This window comes from Bos grunniens, chromosome 15 (assembly GCF_055505025.1).
Source record: "Bos grunniens cultivar Pamir isolate PY7600 chromosome 15, Bosgru_T2T1.0, whole genome shotgun sequence".
NCBI lineage: Eukaryota > Metazoa > Chordata > Mammalia > Artiodactyla > Bovidae > Bos > Bos grunniens.
In genome coordinates this window covers 79,074,797-79,097,039 of record NC_141179.1, presented here as the reverse complement: position 1 = coordinate 79,097,039, position 22,243 = coordinate 79,074,797, and the positions used below count along the sequence as shown (strand labels likewise).

General features: G+C 37.7%; 1 protein-coding gene and 1 pseudogene across 2 annotated transcripts; both read right to left on the bottom strand.

The window, feature by feature from the left end:
- Positions 1 to 10,147: 10,147 nt before the first annotated feature.
- Positions 10,148 to 11,952, bottom strand: LOC147358606 (olfactory receptor 1165-like). 2 transcript variants are annotated; one of them, XM_086342076.1, is made up of 2 exons: positions 11,937 to 11,952; positions 10,148 to 11,082 (listed from the first exon to the last, which is right to left on the bottom strand). In XM_086342076.1, the coding sequence occupies exons 1-2, from the start codon at positions 11,950 to 11,952 to the stop codon at positions 10,148 to 10,150; spliced, it is 951 nt and encodes a 316-aa protein (XP_086198202.1). The 2 variants fall into 2 exon arrangements, with proteins under 2 accessions (XP_086198202.1, XP_086198201.1); XM_086342075.1 differs by lacking the exon at positions 11,937 to 11,952 and having other exon boundaries at positions 10,148 to 11,189.
- Positions 11,953 to 19,389: 7,437 nt separating this feature from the next.
- LOC147358605 (olfactory receptor 5D3-like) lies at positions 19,390 to 20,364 on the bottom strand (annotated as a pseudogene).
- Positions 20,365 to 22,243: the final 1,879 nt, after the last annotated feature.

Genomic DNA, 22,243 nt, shown 5'->3' with positions numbered 1-22,243 from the left:
TATGGTTCCTGCCAGGGAAAACCAGAGAGTTCACCCTAAGCAACCAGACATGACAGAAATAGAGGGTATTTTTTTCCCAGCCTGGACAGGGGACTGGTCTGCAGTGGTGAAGTCTGGAATTTCCCAGGAATGCAAATAAGACACAGTTGGAGCCCAAACGGTATACCATGTGTCTACAGGTGTGGAGAGTGCAAGTCTGCTTCTGATGGAGGGGCAAGGAGAGGGTGGACTGGAGAGAACTGAGTGTCACAGTGACTCATAATTTGTCTTTGTTTCAATTTTCTCAACCTTCTCAGCTCTGTCTCCCTTTTTTCTACATGGATAATTACTTTCTTTAGCTTCATTTAATTGAACTTGTTGATTGCACTTGCAAATTCTTATGTTTGCTCAGGCCATTCTAACTGCTCAAGATGTCCTGTTTTTCTCTCACTTTTCCTTAGTGCTCTCCGATCAAAGAGAGGCTTCCCCGGTAGTGTGGTGGTAAAGAATCCTCCTGATAGTGCAGGAGATGCAAGGGACATGAGTTCAATCCTCGGTCAGGAATATCCGCAGGGGACAGAACTGGCAACCCACTCCAGTATCCTTGCTGGTGAACTCTGATGGACGGAGGAGCCTGGCGGGCGACAGTCCATGGAGTCGCAAGTCATACAACTGAGAGATTCAGCACCCATCTCATCAGAGAAGCCTCAGGTTTACCTTTCCTAATGATTTTACCAACTGGCCAACCCTTGGTAAAAGATCTCATATTGTATCTCCTAGAGAATATGAATGATGTCTTGTTAACAATCTAGACTCTTTAATCAGGTCAACTTGCCTTCAAATTAAACCTCAGTCACTTATTAATATGTCTCTGACAAGTTAAGCTCTCTGAAACCTTACCTTTAGAATATAATTCTAAAAATTTGTTTTTACTACACAATTATGTATAAAATATAACTTAAATTAGTGAATTATTTTCTAAAACATTTAAGACTTTAATTTCACATGTAATAATTGCCCCACATCAAATTTAGTTTAGAATACTGGAGTGGGTAGCCATTCCCTTCTCCAGGGGATCTTCCCAACGCAGGGATTGACCCAGGTCTCCCACATTACGCGTAGATTTTTTACCAGCTGAGTCACAAGGGAAGACCAGAAATACTGGAGTTGGTAGCCTATCCCTTCTCCAGCAGATCTTCCCAACCCAGGAATCGACCTGGAGTCCCATGCATTGCAGGCAGATTCTTTAGCAGCTGAGCTATCAAGGAAGTCCAACTTTAAGTATTTTCTAAACATTTAAGACTTGAATTTCACATGTAATAAATGGCCCCCACCAAATTTAGTTTCTTCTCTTGTTTTCTATGCTGTTTTTCATGTTTACTTTGAATTTGAAATACATAACCTCAAAATATTCTACAATGTAGCATCACCTATAATTTTACGAAGTCTGAAATGGGGCAAATAGTGACTAAGGAATAGAAAAAATGCATACACAGAGGAAATCTTCTTCTTACTTAATTCTTTTCTAATGTTTCCTTCTTAGCTGCACATTTCCATTAATGTCTCAAGCCGTCAAGGCATAAGATTTGTTTTGTCCATTTTTCCCTGTCCTTGTCTGTATCTCTATGATTTCCTTTCCATCCAAGGTTAAGGCTGTGAAAAATTTAATCAGGGCAAAATGAACATATTCTTCAAAATACACTCCCATCTTTATTGCTACCTACCACACCTCTATTTAGCAGCTATCTTTATTTAGCCTACCTACAGCCATCTTCAGGACTAATTTTCATTCAATCTTAGTTTAAAATCATGCTCAAATGCTTACCCATATTCAAAATCATTTCCATACAAACTACCTATAATCTGAACTCTTCTGTCTGGATTTCTGTGAACTCTAAAAGAACTAAACTACCAATGCAGCAGACAAAAGAGACACAGGTTCTATCCCTGGGTTGGGAAAAATCCCCTGGAGGAGTGTATGGCAACACACTCTGCTATTCTTGCTTGGAGAATCCCTTGGACAGAGGAGCCTAGTGGGCTACAGTCTGTAGGGTTGTTTATAAAGAGTCAGAAAGGACTGAAGTGACTTAGCATGCACAGTATCACTGCATGATCTAGACTGCTTGATTGCTACTTCTTTTGTTTTACTCACTGCAGCAATTTTGATTTTTGTGCACAAAATACACACTTTTTGGTATATAAAACCATTATTACCTTTTAATACCAAATACCAGGCAACATATTTGAGACTACTTTGGGGTTTAATTCAGAACTCAAGTTTGCTGTACTGTTCCAACTTGCTTTCACCTGCATGATTTTAAACTCAAAAAATTTAATGAAATATGTATAATATCATATATGAAACGAGTCGCCAGTCCAGGTTCGATGAACGATACTGGATGCTTGGGGCTGGTGCACTGGGACAACCCAGAGGGATGGTATGGAGAGGGAGGAGCGAGGAGGGTTCAGGATGGGGAACACATGTATACCTGTGGCAGATTAATTTTGATATGTGGCAAAACCAATACAATATTGTAAAGTTAAATAAAATAAAATAAATTAAAAAAGAAATTAAAAAATTTAATGCAAAGTCTAGCATATTTCTCTACAGTTTTAAAGATTTCTTTTTAATATTTCCCAAATTTTTTTATTTTTAATTGAAAACAAATAGTACTACTTGAATGTCCATCAAGGACTTCATTCAGCTATATACGCAAAGTTCCAAATTAAATGCGTCCCATGAATCTTAACGATAGAAGAAATAAGTTCAATATCTTGTATTCTTCCCCTGCAATGAATTAAATGAATACCACTTCATTGCTACTAGGGTTGCATAGGTGTTTCTCTGCCAAAAATATTGTTGATTTCAGAGTTTCCCACATCAGAATTAAAGTAAATCACTTAAACAACTCACCAGAAGTCATGTAGTCTTTATAGATTAATTTACTGAAGACTTCTTTAAATAAGAATCTTGAAAAGTATTTAACAAAAATACTTATATTTAATGAAAATTGTTGTAGCTTGTAATAAGAGTATTGTAACCTCTTCCAAAGTATATTTCAGTAAAGTCATCAAGAAAATTACATTTTGTTCTCATTAAAAAATAGAGGCACTCCCGAGGGTGAGCCACACTTGTGACTAAACTTAGGGATCACGCTGTATATTTAAGTCTACCTGAGTGACTTTGGGGATTCACACCCCAGACAATTGTGATTGGGGTGTTTTCCATGAGCTACAAACAAGACAATTTAAAGAAAATCCCATAATCCTCATTTAGAGTATAATTTATTTTAAATCATTAAATCATTTAGGAAGCTTGAGCATGTTTATCTTCTCATCTTAGAAAAATAACACTAGCAATCAGCCTGTTTATATTTATATTTATCATGGAATACGTGAATTCCAAAATTCAGAAAGAGAAAATCACAATTACTATTCAATAGACCAGGCATAGTGTTGTTTCTGTGTTATGTTTATTTCAGTCTTTCCTCTAAGTTTTATTATTTGGACATCTACATTTTTGTAAAAAACACATTCAATATCACACTGAATAGAAATATGATATTATGCCATTTGCAGTTACTATTGTATCCCAGTGTTTCCCTGTTTTATTAAAACTTGTTGAGTATATATTTTTCAATAATGTGATTGATAAAACCTATCAATTATGTGGTATACGAATGGTCTATTTCATCATAATAAACTGCTGCAGATTCAGTGGCTTGAAAAACATTCATTTATTAATTCACAATTTTGTATGCCCAAAGTTAGGCAAAATACACCTGGTCCCTTTATTCAAGTTATTGCAAGGCTGAAATCAAAGTGTCATCAAGTTTCTCATCTAGAAACTGGTTCTCTTCCAAGCTCATTCATGTTGTTGGAATAATTCTGTTCCTTGAAGTTGTAGGAATAGGGTATTATTTCCTTGACATCTGTTTTGGGGTTATTCACAGTTCCTAGAATCCACTCCTAGGTATCTGCTTTGTTTTCTCCATTCAAGTCACTCTCACACTTCAAATTTCTCTTTCAACACCCTCTTAAAATTCATGCATCGCTTAAAGAGGGATTCAAGCACGACTAGGGACTTCACGTTCACTTTTCACTTTCATGCATTGGAGAAGGAAATTGCAACCCAATCCAGTGTTCTTGCCTGGAGAATCCCAGGGACGGGGGAGCATGGTAAGCTGCTGTCTATGGGGTCCCACAGAATCAGATACGACTGAAGCAACTTAGCAGCAGCAGCAGCAGCAAGCATTTTTAACAAATCATCAGATTATATGAGACCCACCAATCAGGATAGTCTTCTTTTCTTATGATCAACTGATTTAAAACTAGTTATAATTTAAAATTATTTGCCAGCAGCTCCCAGATTAATGTGTAATTGAATGGCTAGTTGAAGATATGTGTACACCAAATGGTGGGGAATCTTAAGGGCTAGTTTAGACTTCTATTTGTCGCTCATGAGGTCAACATTTTTGTACTCTCTCTATTAATACTTCATTCTATTTAAAATAGCACCTACTTCCTGAATGTTTTACTTAAGAGAAGAAATTTGATGATCTGTGATTCCATCTTAAGAAGATAAAAAAGCAAACATAGCTTTTAATCTCACAATAAATAGAAGGAGGAAAAGATGAGAATGGTGATCAACAAAATAGAAAATGGACAGTGAAATAGAAATAAGGGATTGAGCAAAATGAAAATTCTGATGTTTAAAATGATACATAAAATCAATAATCTGTTAGATAAATTGATTACAAATAATAGATCATAACACAATGCTACTCAAGAAAATATTGGGACTTCATTACAGATGCTGTCAATGTAGAAAAAATAATTAGGGAGTATTATGTATAATTTTCTTTCAAAAAATTTAACTACCTAGTTCATGTAGAAAAATCATTTGAACCATACAAATAAACTTACCAAATATGAAACACAAAATATGAATAGCTTATATCTTCTTATGAAATTGAGTTTTCAGTTAAAAATCTTCCTACAAAGAGAACCTAATTCCCATACTGTTAAATTGTAAATTCTGTCAAGCATTTAAGTAATAAGTAGAAAAAAAAAAATGTGCATGGATATTTGAATAAACAGAGCAATAAGAGATGTATGCAACACTTTTTCTTCTTCCCATTAATATAGCTCATACTCAAACTGGAGGCATTGGGATTTGAATTCCATCAGTCTGGCCCCAGAGTTTGTGCTCTTAGTTAAAAAGTAATGTCATTTTGCAACTGGACCATAAAGATTCTTAAAGGATAAGTTTATGATCATGGGTTTTATAGTCTCACAACTGGGAAGGTTTATGTTGAAGGAAGGACTTGATTAGAATTTTGTTCCAGAAGGATGATTCAGACAGGAAGGGGAGGAAGGGCTAGAGGAAGAAATAAAACTGGAAATGTTATTTAAACTTGATGCTGTTACTATTTTGCCTATACCTTGTATGAAACACGTACTTAGGATTGTGTTTATTTGTATGTGACAGCTCTCTAATTCCCAAACATCCATGTACATAAGAATATTCCAAGAGGCTTGTTTAAAATGAACATTCCTGGGTTTCTCTGCCAAATATCCGTGAGTTCAACTGATTTCCCAGGTGCTTCTGACAGAGGTTCTAAGAAACCTCTATGATAGAAACCAAAGATTTCTGGATTTGATTTTCAGCTACAAATATCTAGAACCCAGCATTGTGCAAGCACATGATAGAATTCTTTGGCCTGCTTCCTGACCTTCAGGAGCTCAGGATTTGTGTGAAGAGGCAAAGACAACTCAATTAGCAATGTGCAAAACCTGAAAATGATTCATTAGTTTAGAATGTGTGAACTCCATAGTTTAAAAACTGATAGCTGAGATGCGGGTTACTAGCAGCTATAAGTATACAAGTCCCCCAGTAAAAAATGCATTTCTCAAGGAGGCAAAAATTGTAAATGAAGGTACAAAGTTTATTTTTAGAGACATAGCAAAACAAGTGGGAGAGCATGCAGAGAAACTGTTTAGTTAAGATAGAAGCAAGGCAGAGAGGCACGTCAGGAAAGAAAGCGTGTGGGTATCTCTAACAGTGAGGAGGGGCCACCTCCAATATTTCAGATCATTTTCTAAGTTTTTGTCCATCTCTGGTGTTTCATGGGTTTCCCTGGTGGTTCAGAGGTAAAGAATCTATCTGTAGGCAGAGGACACATGTTCTGTTCCTGTATTAGGAAGATCCCCTGGAGAAGGAAATGGCAATCCACTCCAGTATTCTTGCCTGAAGAATCCATGGATAGAGGAGCTTGCCAGGCTACTGTCACCGGGGTTGCAAAAGAGTCAGAATCGACTTAGTAACTAATCAACAACCATCAACACCAACACTAAAGATGTTGTAAACAAACAAACAAACAGAAAACATAGATCAAGATAACTAATGTACTTCATCATAGAAATACTGAATGAAATACTAGAAAATAAAATATTACCATATATGATAGGAAAGTAAACAATGACTCAGACGGAAAGGAAAAAAAAATGATTACCTGCATAGCAGTAAACAAGATATATAAGAAAATTCCTTCAACCTGATAAAGACCATCTACAAAAATACCACTAGCTAATATTATGTCTAGTGTAGAAACATAAAATAGAAAAAAATCCTACCTAAAGTAAAATAACTGGATTTTCTCCTAACTCTGTATATAACAGCCAAGAAAATAATGTCCTTAACCACTTTTAATTAACATCTTATTTTAGATTTTTGTTGAATAAGGAAAGAAAATTACAATTACTGAAAAATAGAAAGTAAAACTCTCTTTATTTGCCAGCTAGTTTCTGTATACAGAAAGTCCTAAGGAATCTACAACAAAAATATGAGAAAATAATAACAGAATGAAGTAGTGCTGTGTAAATAAGTATATATAAAAACATCAATTGCATAATTGTATTCTAATGGTGACCAAATATAAATAACTATTTGAAAGTGTAATTTGCAAGACTTATTCACGCAAACATGTATGTGTGTGTGTGCTGTGTCTCAGTGGTGTCTGATTCTTTGCAACCCCATGTAGTAGCCTGCCAGGGTCCTCTGTCCATGCAGTTCTCCAGGCAAGAATACTGAAGTGGGTTACCACTTCCTTCTCCAGGGGATCTTCCCAACCCAGGGACTGAACACAGGTCTCCTGCAAGCATAAGGATTATCAAGAAACTATTGATAGCTAAGTTGTAGGCCCTGAATACCTTCATTACACCAAAAGAAAGCCATTTCTGGTATTCATCATCCTGGTCAACAGGTCATATTTTTCACAATGATAACCTATTTTTGGCATTCTATACTCTAACAAGAAAGTGAAAATGTTAGTCACTCAGTCGTCTGACTCTTTGAGACCCCATGGACTGTATTCCACCAGGCTCCTCTGTCCATGGAATTCTCCTTGCAAGACTACTGGAATAGCTGACCATTCCCTTCTCCGAGGGATCTTCCCAACCTAGGGATAGAACCCTGGTCTCCTGCATTGCAGGTAGATTCTTTACCATCTGAATCACCAGAGAATCCCATACTATCAGGAAGAGGTTAATTTCTGTTCAAGACATGGATGCTAGAAATATTTGTCACAGCCATCTAAGAAGTATGAACTTTTCAATTAAAACTCTGGGGAACTGCCTTTGGATTTGTACATTCTTGAGAGATGTTAATTTAGATATATACATAGTATTACAGCCAAAAAATTTTTAAATTAATCACAGTAGTTTCAATAGCTAATATGAGGATTACTTAAAGTTTCCTGTAGCTAATAACAACTTTATTAAATGTGAGTTGAGAAAAATCAACCATTCAGAGTGGAATAAGTTTTGTATTTAACCAAATTATTTTTCTAGAACTGTAATTTGCATGAATTATGTATCTTCCCTTTTATTTTAATATGTTGATTTATGGTTATTAATTCATGACTATTAAACCACTTTTAGTTTCTGGAACAATATCCAATGTGTTAATATTATGTCTTGAATATTCATTCACTAACCTCATGAGAAAGATTGATCTATAAATTTATTTCTCATAATATCTTTCTTTGAACTGATTGCTAAAATCTGACTAAGTGAATATAAAGCACTATTAAGTATCCTCTCTTAATCTATTCACTAGAAAGATTTGTGCATGATTGACATATTTCTTAAATGTTTGGGGAAATTCACCAACATAATAAACAGGGCATAGGATTTCTTTGTGAGGAAGTTTTTGAAAACAAATTCCATTACTTTGGGCTTCCCCAGTGACTCAGTGTCACTGCAATACAGAAGATGCAGGACATGGGAGTTTGATCCCGGGTAGGAGAGATTTCCCGGAGAAGGGCATGGCCACCCACTCCAGTACTCTTGCCAGGAAAATCCCATGGACAGAGAAGCCTGGCAGGCTAAGGTCCATGGGTTCACAGAGAGTCAGACATGACTGAGCACACACAGACATCCATTACACTAAGACATAAGATTTTACTTATATTTTCTATTTTTATTGTATAAGATTTAATGCTGTTTTTTCAAGGAATGTGTTTATTTCACTAAGATTTGTAATTTATTAATATAGATTCTTCACAATATCTTATTATTGCCATGCCTGTAGAATATAATCAATGCCAATTTTTCCACTAATCAGAAAAGAAAGAGATAGAATTTGAATTATTTTTAACTCAATATGTCGAACTCAACATATAAAATGCCTTTGTTGTCTCTCTCTTCCCTCAGAAACCAAATCAGTCATAGCAATGATAATGAGAAATAAATAAAATAGCAAAGCCAGATTAGTAAAAACAACGGTGGGATTTCCCTGGGGTCCAGGGGTTAAGATCCTTTGCTTCCACTGCAAGGAGCACGGACTTGATGCCTGGTTGAGAAATTAGGACCTCACATGCTGTGCAGCACAGCCAAAAATAAAAATGAATAAATTAAAACAATGGTAAAATAAAAACCAGCTAATATGATCTCATCATAATTTCAGAAATGTGTAATGATTATGAAGGAGCATAGATGAATGAAGCAGAGAGGGCATGGCTACAGCCAAGAATGCTTGAACGTGCAGAGCTAAAGAACAAGTCACGTAAATTTTAGAGCCCCTAAGAGTCTCAGCCCTTAAAAGAATGAACACAATAAATACTGAGGTTTGTATGACAATGAAATGGTCAAGGATAAACAGGATCCACTTACACGGAAGAAAAGATGTCAGAAGTTGCTCTAATGGATAGTGAGATTTACTTCAAAGTTACCACAATTAAGAATATGTGGTAATGGCAGGAACTTCAAAGGAATATAAGAAAGACTTATTAAACTGAATGAGGTATATTCATGATTAGGTCCAGTTATTCAGAAGCATCTCTGTTAATCCCATTATAATTTTTTCATGCTTCATTATTGACGAAGAGCATTGCTTTTCCTTTGGATTATGAGTGCAAACCTGAGACATGAACAAGTATTTGTCAGAAGAAGAGAAAATAGAGCAGTTCTTAACTTGGGCTTTATCACTGAGTAATCATCATATCTCCCTAGAAATACATTTAACTTTTTCTCAGTATTCAATTAAATACCTTTGATTGAACCATATTATACTGGTATCCAAAAAATGAGTGATGCTTATAGAGACTAGCTATTATTTTCAGGATCTTCTTGCTTAAAATCAGGTAATACTTTTATAAGGCTAACTCAAAATTCCTCATTTTATTTGGTGTAAAATAAAGTTTTGAGAAGAGCTAAAAGTTGCATTTTATAAAACTGAATCAGAAGAGTTAGTTATGAGAACCTAAGTGCAAGTTTAAACCTAACCCTAACACTAACCCTAACCTTAACCCTGATGCTAAACACAGTTATTATCCGTGTTTGCAGCATTGTTACAAATCACAACATAAACTGTAGCATAAGGAATGAGTCTCTAACTAGATATCCCTTTTCTTCACTCTGACTTCCATAATGTATTATTTCTCTATTAACTGAGAATTGTAGCTCATCTGACCATCAAAAAAAATTTAAAATACAACATACAATTTATTTGAAACATAATCATATATTTATTTATAATAAAGATAAACTAGCATCAGAGATATATATGAAAATTATTAGGCATAATATGAGCACAAGCATATTTATTTGGCTAATACACAGCTTGTCTTTAATTCAAGTGGTTTTTCACTCCCATTGGACTTCTGAATTATATTGAGGAACAAAGCAGTTTCATAGTTATCAACCTCCTGACTGTCTCTTTCACATCTTTATTCCTAAGGCTATAGATAAGAGGGTTCAGCATAGGAATCATGACGGTAAAAAACACAGTGGCTACTTTGACAAGGAGCCACGAGCTTTTGGAGTTGGGTACACAGTAAAGGAGCAGGACAGTCCCATGGAAAATGGTGATGGCAGTCAGGTGGGAGGCACAGGTGGAGAAGGCTTTTCGGAGTCCACCAGATGAAGGCATCTTGATGATTGTGACAACTATGAAAGCATAGGAGGTGAGGATAATCAGGAGGCTACACACCTCATTGAGTGTAGAAATGATGAAACATGTCAGTTGACTGAAATGGGTGTCAGAACAGGAAGTAGAGATGATGGCAGAATACTCACAGCCAAAGTGATGTATGACATTAGAATCACAGAAGGACAGCTCCAAAAGAGACCATGTGATTGTCAAGGAACACATTCCACCCCACATGTAAGTCCCAGCGACCAGGAGGCTGCAGAGCTTAGGAGACACAGCAACTGTGTAGAGCAGGGGATTACAAACAGCCACAAACCGGTCATAGGCCATCACTGCTAGCATGGACATCTCCGTAATCACAAATGCACAGCCAAAGAAAAACTGTGCCATGCACCCTTTGAAAGAGATAACTCTGTCTTCCACAACCAGGATACCTAGGAGTTTGGGTGTAAATACACTGGAAGAGCTAATATCCAAAACGGATAGATGGCTGAGAAAAAAATACATGGGTGTGTGGAGTTTGGGACTGGTCCTTATGACCACAATTATGCCAAGGTTCCCCATCAGAGTGATTGTGTAAATGGTCAAGAACACCAAGAAAAGGGGTGCCTGGAGGCGTGGGTATTCTGAGAAGCCCAAGAGGATGAACATGCTCACAGAGCTCTGATTTCCTTCATTCCGTACCATGGCTCTTGATTTAAAAAATAAAAATAAATAAGAATTAAAATTGAGCAGTGGAACATGAGAAGGTGGAGTGAAAGAAACTGAAGATAGCTCAACCTAAGCTAGTGAAAGCAGTGTGATCAGTGTGTACCCAGGAATGTTCTGAAGTGTCAGATTGAAGTCTTTACAACTTAAGTGAATTTGATTATGGGAAATTAGCTTTATCCTTTAGAACTTTAGTTTCTTTACCTGGAAAATAAGAAAGAATAGTATTCATCAATAGTAGTATTATACATAAATGATTCCTAAATGAATGTGATGCTTAGAGCATTAAATTACCCAAGATAGAATATAATTCTATGAAAACGCAGGCTATATAGAAGGAAATCAGAAAAAATGAAAAAAAAAAAAAAAGAACTAAACAAATTACTGGTTGGATAATGGCAGTTACATGATAACAGTAGAATTAACCTGGGAAAGATTAAACACTTTTAATACATAAAAAAATATATATATAATAGTAAATTTCTGCACATGCACGATGGTCCTGGGACTAATAAAAGTAGAATTTAGTCTGTATATTGCTGTTTTCAGCTCCCATAGGTTTCCTCTGCCAAAAACCTTCTGGATTCCATATCCCTCAGATCAGGGTGAAAGGATGATCCTAGGTTGAACCAACTCACCAACGCCAGATATCCTTGGTGTATTTTTATAATGGATTCCTTGCTAACACTAATATGCTGCATACACGTTGAGTATCAAAATTGAAATTTTGGTTTAAATATTTCCAGTCCTTTCATCAAAAAGCTGATGATTCCTGCAAAATATAGTTAATAAAGATAGCAAGAAATATCACCTGTACTTTTTGCAACAGTCATGAAATTGCAGAAGGAGAATGAACACACCCTTGAGTAATAGATAGACCTAGAAATTATACTTCATGATGGTATTTTAATTTGTTTTATATCTAACCACCTAACCCTGGGGACTCAAACCCTGAAGAATTCTTACAGAGTTTATTGTCATGAGCTACAAACAGAATAACTAAAGGAAACTTCCTCTTCTGTAATTTACAGTATGATTGCTTTTGTCATTGATCTATTGCTGATGTTCTTAAAATGATTCACCTCTATACAGAGGCTGTGTTCATGCATGCTAGGCCGCTTCAGTTGTGTTGGGCTCTTTGCAATCCCATGGACTGCAGCCTGCCAGGCTCCTCTGGCCATGGGATTCTCCAGTCAATAATACTGGGGCGGGCTGCCATGCCCTCCTCCAGGGGATCTTCCTGACCCAGGAATTAAACCCCTCTTCAAGGCTACCCACTCCAGTATTCTGGCCTGGAGAATTCCATGGACTGTATAATTCATGAGGTCACAAAGAGTCAGACACAACTGAGTGCCTTTCACTTCACTTCACGTATGTCTTTTATGTCTCCTGCATTGACAGGAGAGTTCTTTGCCACTAGCACCACTTGGGAAGACCATACAGAGCCTATACTTCTTAAAATGATGAAAAATTATATTAACATATTTTCAAATGACCCTAACCTAAATTATGGCTGATAAGATATGCTTTTTAGTCTTATGTCTCTCTACATATATTGATATGAAAACACAGTTAACAATACACTATACAAAATGCACATTATACTATACATATTTTTGCATTTAGCCAGGTAGGCTTATTATTTGTCATGCCCTGAATACGAGTGCCATCAGCTAAGGGTTGGTAGAGTGGAGATTTATTAGGTGTCATGATACTGACTTAGACTGCATGGAGGCCCAACCAGTCAATCCTAAAGAAAATCAGTCCTGAATTTTCATTGGAAGGACTGATGCTGAAGCTGAAACTCCAATGTTTTGGCCACCTGATGCAAAGACCTGACTCATTTGAAAAGACCCTGGTGCTGGAAAAGATTGAAGGCAGGAGGAGAAGGGGACCGCAGAGGGTGAGATGGTTGGGCGGCATCACTGACTCAATGGTCATGAGTTTGAGTAAACTCCGGGAGTTGGTGATGGACAGGGAGGCCTGGCATGCTGCAGTCCATGGGGTCTCAGAGAGTTGGACACGACTGAGTGACTGAACTGACTGACTGACTGATGATCCCGGTGATAGATCCAGCGATAATTTTGTACTAGAGTCATAGAGGTGAGAGCACTAATATTTTAAACTCATCCATGTGATCCCTGCACCTACTCCTTTATGTCACATACCAAGAAGACCGTGTAATTGGCCCAATAAGATGTTACTACATAGCTTCTTTGGAAGAGGAAATTGCAACCACTCCATTATTCTTGCCTGGAAAATTCCATGGACAGTGGAGGCTGGTGGGCTACAATCCAGAGGGTCTCAAAATGTCAGACACAACTGAACATATACACACTTTCACACGTACATACACACGCAGTTTCCTGTGTAGGAAATCTTGATATACACATATGTGGGGCATTAGAAAAAAAATTACACAAGTTATTCAAAGTGATTGACAATTCTAGGGCAGCTAAGTTTGGAAGATTTAGCCAAGAATTTCACATTTACAAGTATAAGCTATTTTTAATATGTGATGGCTAAGAAATAAAGAAAATGTCTGCTTACTTGTTTGAGCATCTATTGTCAGCCACATCAAAGCAGTTGGCCTGATATTTCAACTGAAGGTAGGTCAGGCCAGGGATTGAATCACCAAATATACTTGTAATTCCAACCAAAGGAACCTTTTAAAAGAGAATCTCTTGAAATAGAAGGTTTTTGGTTTTTGACTTTTTTGCTATTTTATAGATTACTTAGTATGCTTTGTATTAGTAAGTCAAATATAAGTGATAAAAATAGCTGAAGTCCATGTAGACCAAAGATAATTAGTACAACAAGTTCTACTTTTAATTTTATTAATTCTATAAAGTATTACTCTGATTCTAAATTCCTGTCTTCCAAATTTTGTTCAGAATTGAATGCTGCTGCTAAGTCACTTCAGTCGTGTCCCACTCTGTGTGACCCCATAGACAGCAGCCCACCAGGCTCCCCCATCCCTGGGATTCTCCAGGCCAGAACACTGGAGTGGGTTGCCATTTCCTTCTCCAATGCATGAAAGTGAAAAGTGAAAATGAAGTCACTTAGTCGTGTCTGACTCTTAGCGACCCCATGGACTGCAGCCTACCGGGCTCCTCCGTCCATGGGATTTTCCAGGCAAGAGTACTGGAGTGGGGTGCCATTGCCTTCTCCAAGAGTCCAGGCTAGAGAGATATTAAAGTAAATTGTGAATGAAACCAGACAGATTTTTGAAGAAATATTTCAAAGTGAGAAGTATTTTTTTTTTTTTTTTTTTTTTTTTTGCCTAATACAAAATCAGACTGTATCCTAACAGACACAAACAGGCAATTGGGGGGAAATATCATAAGATCATGGCATCCGGTCCCACCACTTCATGGGAAATAGATGGGGAAACAGTGGAAACAGTGTCAGACTTTATTTTTCTGGGCTCCAAAATCACTACAGATGGTGACTGCAGCCATGAAATTAAAAGACGCTTACTCCTTGGAAAGAAAGTTATGACCAACCTAGATAGCATATTCAAAAGCAGAGACATTACTTTGCCAACAAAGGTCCATCTAGTCAAGGCTATGGTTTTCCCAGTGGTCATGTATGGATGTGAGAGTTGGACTGTGAAGAAGGCTGAGCACCAAAGAATTGATGCTTTTGAACTGTGGTGTTGGAGAAGACTCTTGAGAGTCCCTTGGACTGCAAGGAGATCCAACCAGTCCATTCTGAAGGAGATCAGCCCTGGGATGTCTTTGGAAGGAATGATTCTAAAGCTGAAACTCCAGTACTGTGGCCACCTCATGCGAAGAGTTGACTCATTGGAAAAGACTCTGATGCTGGGAGGGATTGGGGGCAGGAGGAGAAGGGGACACCAGAGGATGAGATGGCTGAATGGCATCACTGACTCGATGGACGTGAGTCTGAGTGAGCTCCGGGAGTTGGTGATGGATAGGGAGGCCTGGCATGCTGCGATTCATGGGGTCGCAAAGAGTCGGACACGACTGAACGACTGATCTGATCTGATCTGACCATAGTATACTGGAATGCCATCAATATTGCAAAATGCCACAGATCATGTGAGACAGAAAATTATTTTATAATGTGAAGGACTATATAGTCTCTAACACAGAGTTTTCCCACTTAGAACTTTAGGGAACTTTCCTAGTGGTTTAATAAAAAAGAAGATTCTTTTGGGGCTCAGTTCAGTTAAGTCAGTTCAGTCGCTCAGTCATGTCCAACTCTTTGCGACTGCATGAACTGCTGCACGCCAGGCCTCCCTGTCCATCACCAAATCCAGAGGTTCACTCAAACTCACGTCCATCGAGTCAGTGATGCCATCCAGCCATCTCATCCTCTGTCGTCCCCTTCTCCTCCTGACCCCAATCCCTCCCAGAATCAGAGTCATTTCCAATGAGTCAACTCTTTGCATGAGGTGGCCAAAGTACTGGAGTTTCAGCTTTAGCATCATTCCTGCCAAAGAACACCCAGGACTGATCTCCTTTAGAATGGACTGGTTGGATCTCCCTGCAGTTCAAGGAACTCTCAAGAGGCTTCTCCAACACCACACTTCAAAGGCATCAATTCTTCAGTGCTCAGCCTACTTCACAATCCAACTCACATCCATACATAACTACTGGAAAAACCAGAGCCTTGACTAGATGGATCTTTGTTGGCAAAGTAATGTCTGCTTTTGAATATACTATCTAGATTGGTCATAACTTTCCTTCCAAGGAGTAAGCATCTTTTAATTTCATGGCTGCAGTCACCATCTGCAGTGATTTTGGAGCCCCCCCAAAAAAGTCTGACACTGTTTCCACTGTTTCCCCATCTATTTCCCATGAAGTGATGGGACCAGATGCCATGATCTTAGTTTTCTGAATGTTGAGCTTTAAGTCAAATTTTTCACTCTCCTCTTTCATTTTCATCAAGAGGCTCTTTAGTTCCTCTTCACTTTCTGCCATAAGGGTGGTGTCATCTGCATATCTGAGGTTATTGATATTTCTCCTGGCAATCTTATCAGAGAAGGCAATGGCAACCCACTCCAGTACTCTCGCCTGGCAAATCCCATGGACGCAGGTGCCTGGTAGGCTGCAGTCCATGGGGTGGCACAGAGTCAGACATGACTGAAGTGACTTAGCAGCAGCAGCCAGCAATCTTGATTCCAGCTTGTGCTTCTTCCAGCCCAGCGTTTCTCATGATGCACTCTGCATAGAAGTTAAATAAGCAGGGTGACAATACCAGCCTTGACGAACTCCTTTTCCTATTTGGAACCAGTCTGTTGTTTCTTGTCCAGTTCTAACTGTTGCTTCCTGACCTGCATATAGGTTTCTCAAGAGGCAAGTCAGGTGGTCTGGTATTCCCATCTCTTTCAGAATTTTCCACAGTTTATTGTGATCCACACAGTCAAAGGCTTTGGCATAGTCAATAAAGCAGAAATATATGTTTTTCTGGAGCTCTCTTGCTTTTTTCATGATCCAGTGGATGTTGGCAATTTGATCTCTGGTTCCTCTGCCTTTTCTAAAACCAGCTTGAATATCTGGAAGTTCAGGGTTCACGTATTGCTGACCATAAGATATTTCAACTTATTTCAAAATAAATTTTGCCAAAGTGTTGATGCCCAGAATTTTGTAGTTTCCTACTGTAAGTTCCCCAGGACAATCAAAAGAACCCATATCTCATTTTCCACCATTTCCTGTGGTCACAACTTTTATGACAGTATTCTTCATCAGACACCCAGTTTTTCAAGACATTTGGTTCAGTGAACATTACATTACAGTATCCACAAAGGGTAATTTCTAAACCATAATATTACTACAGACCATTGATTTTTTTTTTTTATTCACATGATGCTTGTTCTGTGTTTAAAGCTAAAGATATTGTCCAAATATTCATCTATGAAAGTCTTCCCCAAAATTATCACTTGAATTTCTTTGGGAAAACATAAACCTCACTAGAAGGTTATACTAGGAAATTAGTTTTTTTAAGTATTGAAAAAATTAATCATGATATTTCACAGTAATGATCACACTGGAAATGTACCATCTTTAGGAGTGGAGGATGCTATGGTTAGTAGAATATGGAAGAATGGAGATAGGTATCACAGATCAAGAAACTGTTTTTATAAACTTGAATCAAGAGCTCTTTTACTAATTTCCTACTAAATCTAGTAGATTTTATATTTTAAACTTCTTACAATTTTTGATTCTGAATTTCCCTTATGTAAGGGCTTCCCTGGTGGCTCAGATAGTAAAGAATCTACCTACAATTCCAGAGATGTGGGTTTGATTCCTGGATGGGAAAAGATCACCTGGAGAAGAGAACGGCTACCCGCTCCCATCCTAGGCTCCCTCCCCTCTCCTCCTTGCATTCTTCAGGTCATCACAGAACACCAGACGGGGCTCCCTATACTGGATAGGAACATTCCGTTATGACCCTTGGATGACAAGCAAAAGCTAAATTCTTATCACTATCGCCACACATAAAGAGGGTTGGGAATTTTGTTGTATATCCCTAAACAATAAAAGATATATGATTTAGTGTAAAGCATTATGGTAAATATTTAATTTTCATGGAAAACTCTAAATCATGGGAGAAAACAAACAATATTTAATATGTTGAATTATATCTACAACACATGGCCCCTCCCTGCTTTCTGCTTATAAACCTTGATAATGATTAGTAAGACACAAATAGGAAAGGCAAGTTCTTATACTTAGTCTCAATTGCTTTTGCTTAAAACAATCCAATGACCTATCAATTATAAAACCTTTGGTAAAACCAGTCATAGTCATGGATTATCTGTTATTTGATATAGAATTACCTGGAATTATCAAGGTTGAATAGGTAAATGTTTTAACTAATCTTTGGTGAATATTGAGCCAGGGCTTTCCAGGTGGCGCTAGTGGTAAAGAATCTGCCTGCCAATGAAGGAGATGCCAGAGACTCTGGTTCAATCCCTGAGAGGCCTGGATTTGATTCCTGCACTGGGAAGTTCCCCTGGAGGAGGAAATGGCGACCCACTCCAGTATTCTTGCCTGGAAAATTCCATGTACAGAGGAGCCCAGGGGGTTACAGTCCACGGCATCACAATGTCAGACCTGACTGAGAAGGCATGCATCACACATGCCCAAATATTGAGCCAACTTCTTCATACCACCCTATACCCCTGACCTAAAACATAACAGCTCTACAAGAAGCAAAAATTTTCAAACCTTGCCTTTGAGTTTAGCCAATTTTTTTTTTTTTAACTTTGACCTGTAAAAAGTTAGTAGATGAGACCCAAACAGGGACTTGACTGCTTTCAACATAAGAATGGTCCAAGAAGCATGACATACATACAGGTCTGTAGACTGGAAGTTAGTTAGTCCCATTAGCTCAGCCTTGAAGCTCGAGTGACCTGCCTCGTTATCAGCAGAGCTGCCTCAGTAAACTCAGTATTTCGAAGATAGCTGTTGTTGCAACCTACTGCAGTTTATAAATGTTTGGTTTTCATCAATAAATAGCTAATGCTTTACTGAAATATGTACACTAAATCTTAATCAATTTGTTGGTTGTTATATTATACTATCATGGGAGAACTGGTTTAAAGATACTGTAACTTAAAATTAATCAAAAATTACCTAAGTAAAATTTCCAGTAAAATAGATAAATAAATTTTAAAATGCACAGCCACAATGATGTAGGTGGAAAAACTTAAGTGATATATATATATATATATATATATATTATATCTCCAACATTTGTATTATTTTCTTGCACTAGCACATAGAAAATATTTTATATCTGGTTATATTATCAATTATATTTAAACTATACCATATTATGAACTATTTAAGTTAGATATATTTCAAATTTGTCTTTATTTGCCTGGGAATCTTCCAAAGCCAAAGTGTTTCTTATGGAATTAATAAAGTTTTAATATATTTGGAGTTTTATGCTGAGCAGCTCTTAACGTACTACTTTTATATTAAGACATAAACTTCCTTATTGTAGGCTATAACTCTTCAGATCCTTTTAAAAGTCCTAAAGTTCGCATGACTTGAATTAAACCAAAATTTAACCAGGATAAATACAAAGTCATATATTATACACAGAAACAATATCAATTAAATATTAGTATAAAAATTTTAGTTTAAGTAGTCTTTTATTCTTATTTTTATTTGTAATTTTAAAGTTACTTTAATAAAATAAAAAAGTGAACAGAAATTGGCCTGTCAATTGCAAGGTTAAAATAGGTTCATGATTTGATTTGCTATCGAGAAACTTACTCTCAAAAAATCTTTCTAGCTTTGCATTTTATCACAGAACAATTTAATATTCATTAATTTCTTCACCAACTCTTTCATATCTTTGTTCCTGAGGCTGTAGATCAGTGGGTTCAGCATGGGGATGACCACTGTGTAAAAGACAGAGGCCACCTTGACCATAAGCCATGAACTTCTGGAGTTAGGAACACAGTGAAGGAAAAGGCTGGTCCCGTGGAAGATGGTAATGGCCGTCAGGTGGGAGGCACAGGCGGAGAAGGCTTTGTGGCGCCCCCCAGTTGAAGGCATCTTCAGGACAGTGATAAAAATGCAAACGTAGGAGGTGAGAATAATCATCAGGCTGCTTGTTTCATTAAACGTGGCAGAGACGAAAATGATCTCCTGGCTAATGTAGGGGTCAGAGCAGGAAACAGCAACTATGGCTGTATGCTCACAGACAAAGTTATTTATGATATTATTTCCTCTAAAGGACAATTCATATAAAAAGTTGGTACGAGTCAGGGAACAGACTATACCCCAAGTGTATTATGCACCCACCAATAAGGAACAAAGCTTCAGAGACATCACAACGGTGTAGAGAAGAGGGTTGCAAATGGCCACAAATCGGTCATATGCCATCACTGCCAACAGGAACGTCTCTGTCACCGCAAGTATGCAGGCAAAGAATTGCATGATGCATCCTGTGAAGGAGATGGTTCTGTCTTACACAATCAAGTTTTCTAGTAGTTTGGGTGTAACTACTGTTGAGTAACAGAGATCAACAAAGGACAAATGCCTGAGGAAGTAATACATAGGGGTGTGGAGTTTGGGATTTATTGTAATAATTAGGATCATGCCCAGGTTCCTCAGCACAGTGACAGAGTAGATGGTTAAGAGTAACAGGAAGAGGGGTATCTGGAGTTCAGGATATTCTGAGAAGCCCAAGAGAATGAAAGTGACTTCAGCACTCTGGTTTTCTTGGTTCCTGTGGACAAAATATAAAAGTTGATTTAGAGAAATCTGAAGCAAAATTTGAATGAAATGTAGTGTTATTCACTGTCTTGTCGGACGTTTTTGTGACTCCATGGACTGTAGCCTGCCAGGTTCCTCTGTCCATGAGATTCTCTGAGCAAGAACACTGGATGGGTTGTCATGCCCTCCTCCAGGGGATCTTCCTGACCCAGGTATAGAATGAGTACTTACGGGGAAAAAGAGTGCATTGAATTCTTTTTTTTTTTCTTTTTTTTAATTAGCCTCTTTTCTTCCAAAATGCCTCTACTGTCTTTTTCTGACATTAAAATTCATTCTTTTCAAAGCTACTTCCTAAATTCTTACCTAAACCTGAAATTGCACTCAGTATAAAGGGAAGTTCATGCCACATAGAATTCTCTAAAAATTCTATATCTCATTAGGAGTTGAAATTAAACACTCTGTTATTTTCACTCAGGTTTTATATAATTTATACTCCAAGAACACATATAACACTTCAAGATTTCCTGTATATGTATAACTATGTCATTCACATATTCCCCCACTCTTTTTCTTCAGGTGTTCCTTTACATTCCTAAACATGTGATTAATTCCTGATTCCCTGAGAGTATGTTTCAATTTAACATACAAATCATAGAGTGCATATTCTCTAACTGAACACACTTTTTCCAAAAGTCAGGACATGTTCCCTATGTCTATGGTAACAAAGTTTGAATAGTCCAGGGTTGAAAGGAAAATCTTCACCAAAGATTAATACAATTTCTGATGCACACTTGTTCCTTCTTCCCCACACTCCTTCTCCACACATGTAGTTTTCACTCCACCTCCCACACTCTGTACTTGTCAACAGGCTTGGGGCCAATGTTTCCAATCACCCATGCAGCCCAGGAAGTGTCAGCCATGCCCAGCTGTGAGCACAGGTGCTGTGCATAGTATTTATCTTATTTTCTGTGCAATTACCCTGGAATAATTTTCCCATTGCAGACCCATTATGTACTCAGTCCTGTAACAGGCTTTTTAGAAACTATAAAATTATAAGATCTCAGCCTCAATTTGTGTCTTAGAGCATTATTCCAGGATATAATCTGCCAAGGTTCAGCCCCAGCTGATCTAGGGAATTCGAAGGGGAGACGGCTTCGGCAAGTTCACTGGCTTTATTTAAATATTCATCAAAGATATAAAGAGTAATAGAATGAGGATCGCTCAGCAGTAAAACTCAGTGGAGAAAAGAGGCTGAGTAGCTTGGTTTATGCAGAAAATCAATATAACCTGTGACATCAGGTTAGCTCTGACCACAGAGGCCACAGGCACCCTCTCAAATAGCAGAAGGTGCCCCACCTTAGGCACCTTCTCAAGTGTGTCTTAGAAGCCCAGGCAAATAAATGGTCGCAGAGGACCTCCGTGCTCCAGATGGAGACTCAGCCAGAATGTGAAAGAAAGAATGCCATGGGGAGACCAAGCTTCGGTGAGCAAGGCCCATAGCTTTATTTTCAACAGGGGCTTTTATACCCTAAGTTGCACATAGAGGATAATAGGGGATGTGAAATCATGCAAAGTCAGCAGTCTTTGATCCTTATCGAAACCAGGGTTCCTTCCCTGCAAATTTATCATATACAAATGGTTTAGGCGATTTACATCATATTCTGGCCAGAAGGCCTATTAACATTTTATGACTCTGATAAAGGTTTGTCAACCATAAGACATTTTCTCTAAGAGTAATTATTTTACAGTTTGGCACCATCCTCCAAAGGTGTTAGAAAAAGTTGCATTCCTATAGGGCAGAGGTGCAGTGGGTTTACAACAAAGGAAAAATTTTATTACTTTAAGGGTCTAAAGTTGCTAACACCAAGGCCACTACTTATTTTTTCTACATACCAACTATATTAATTAATACACATTCAAG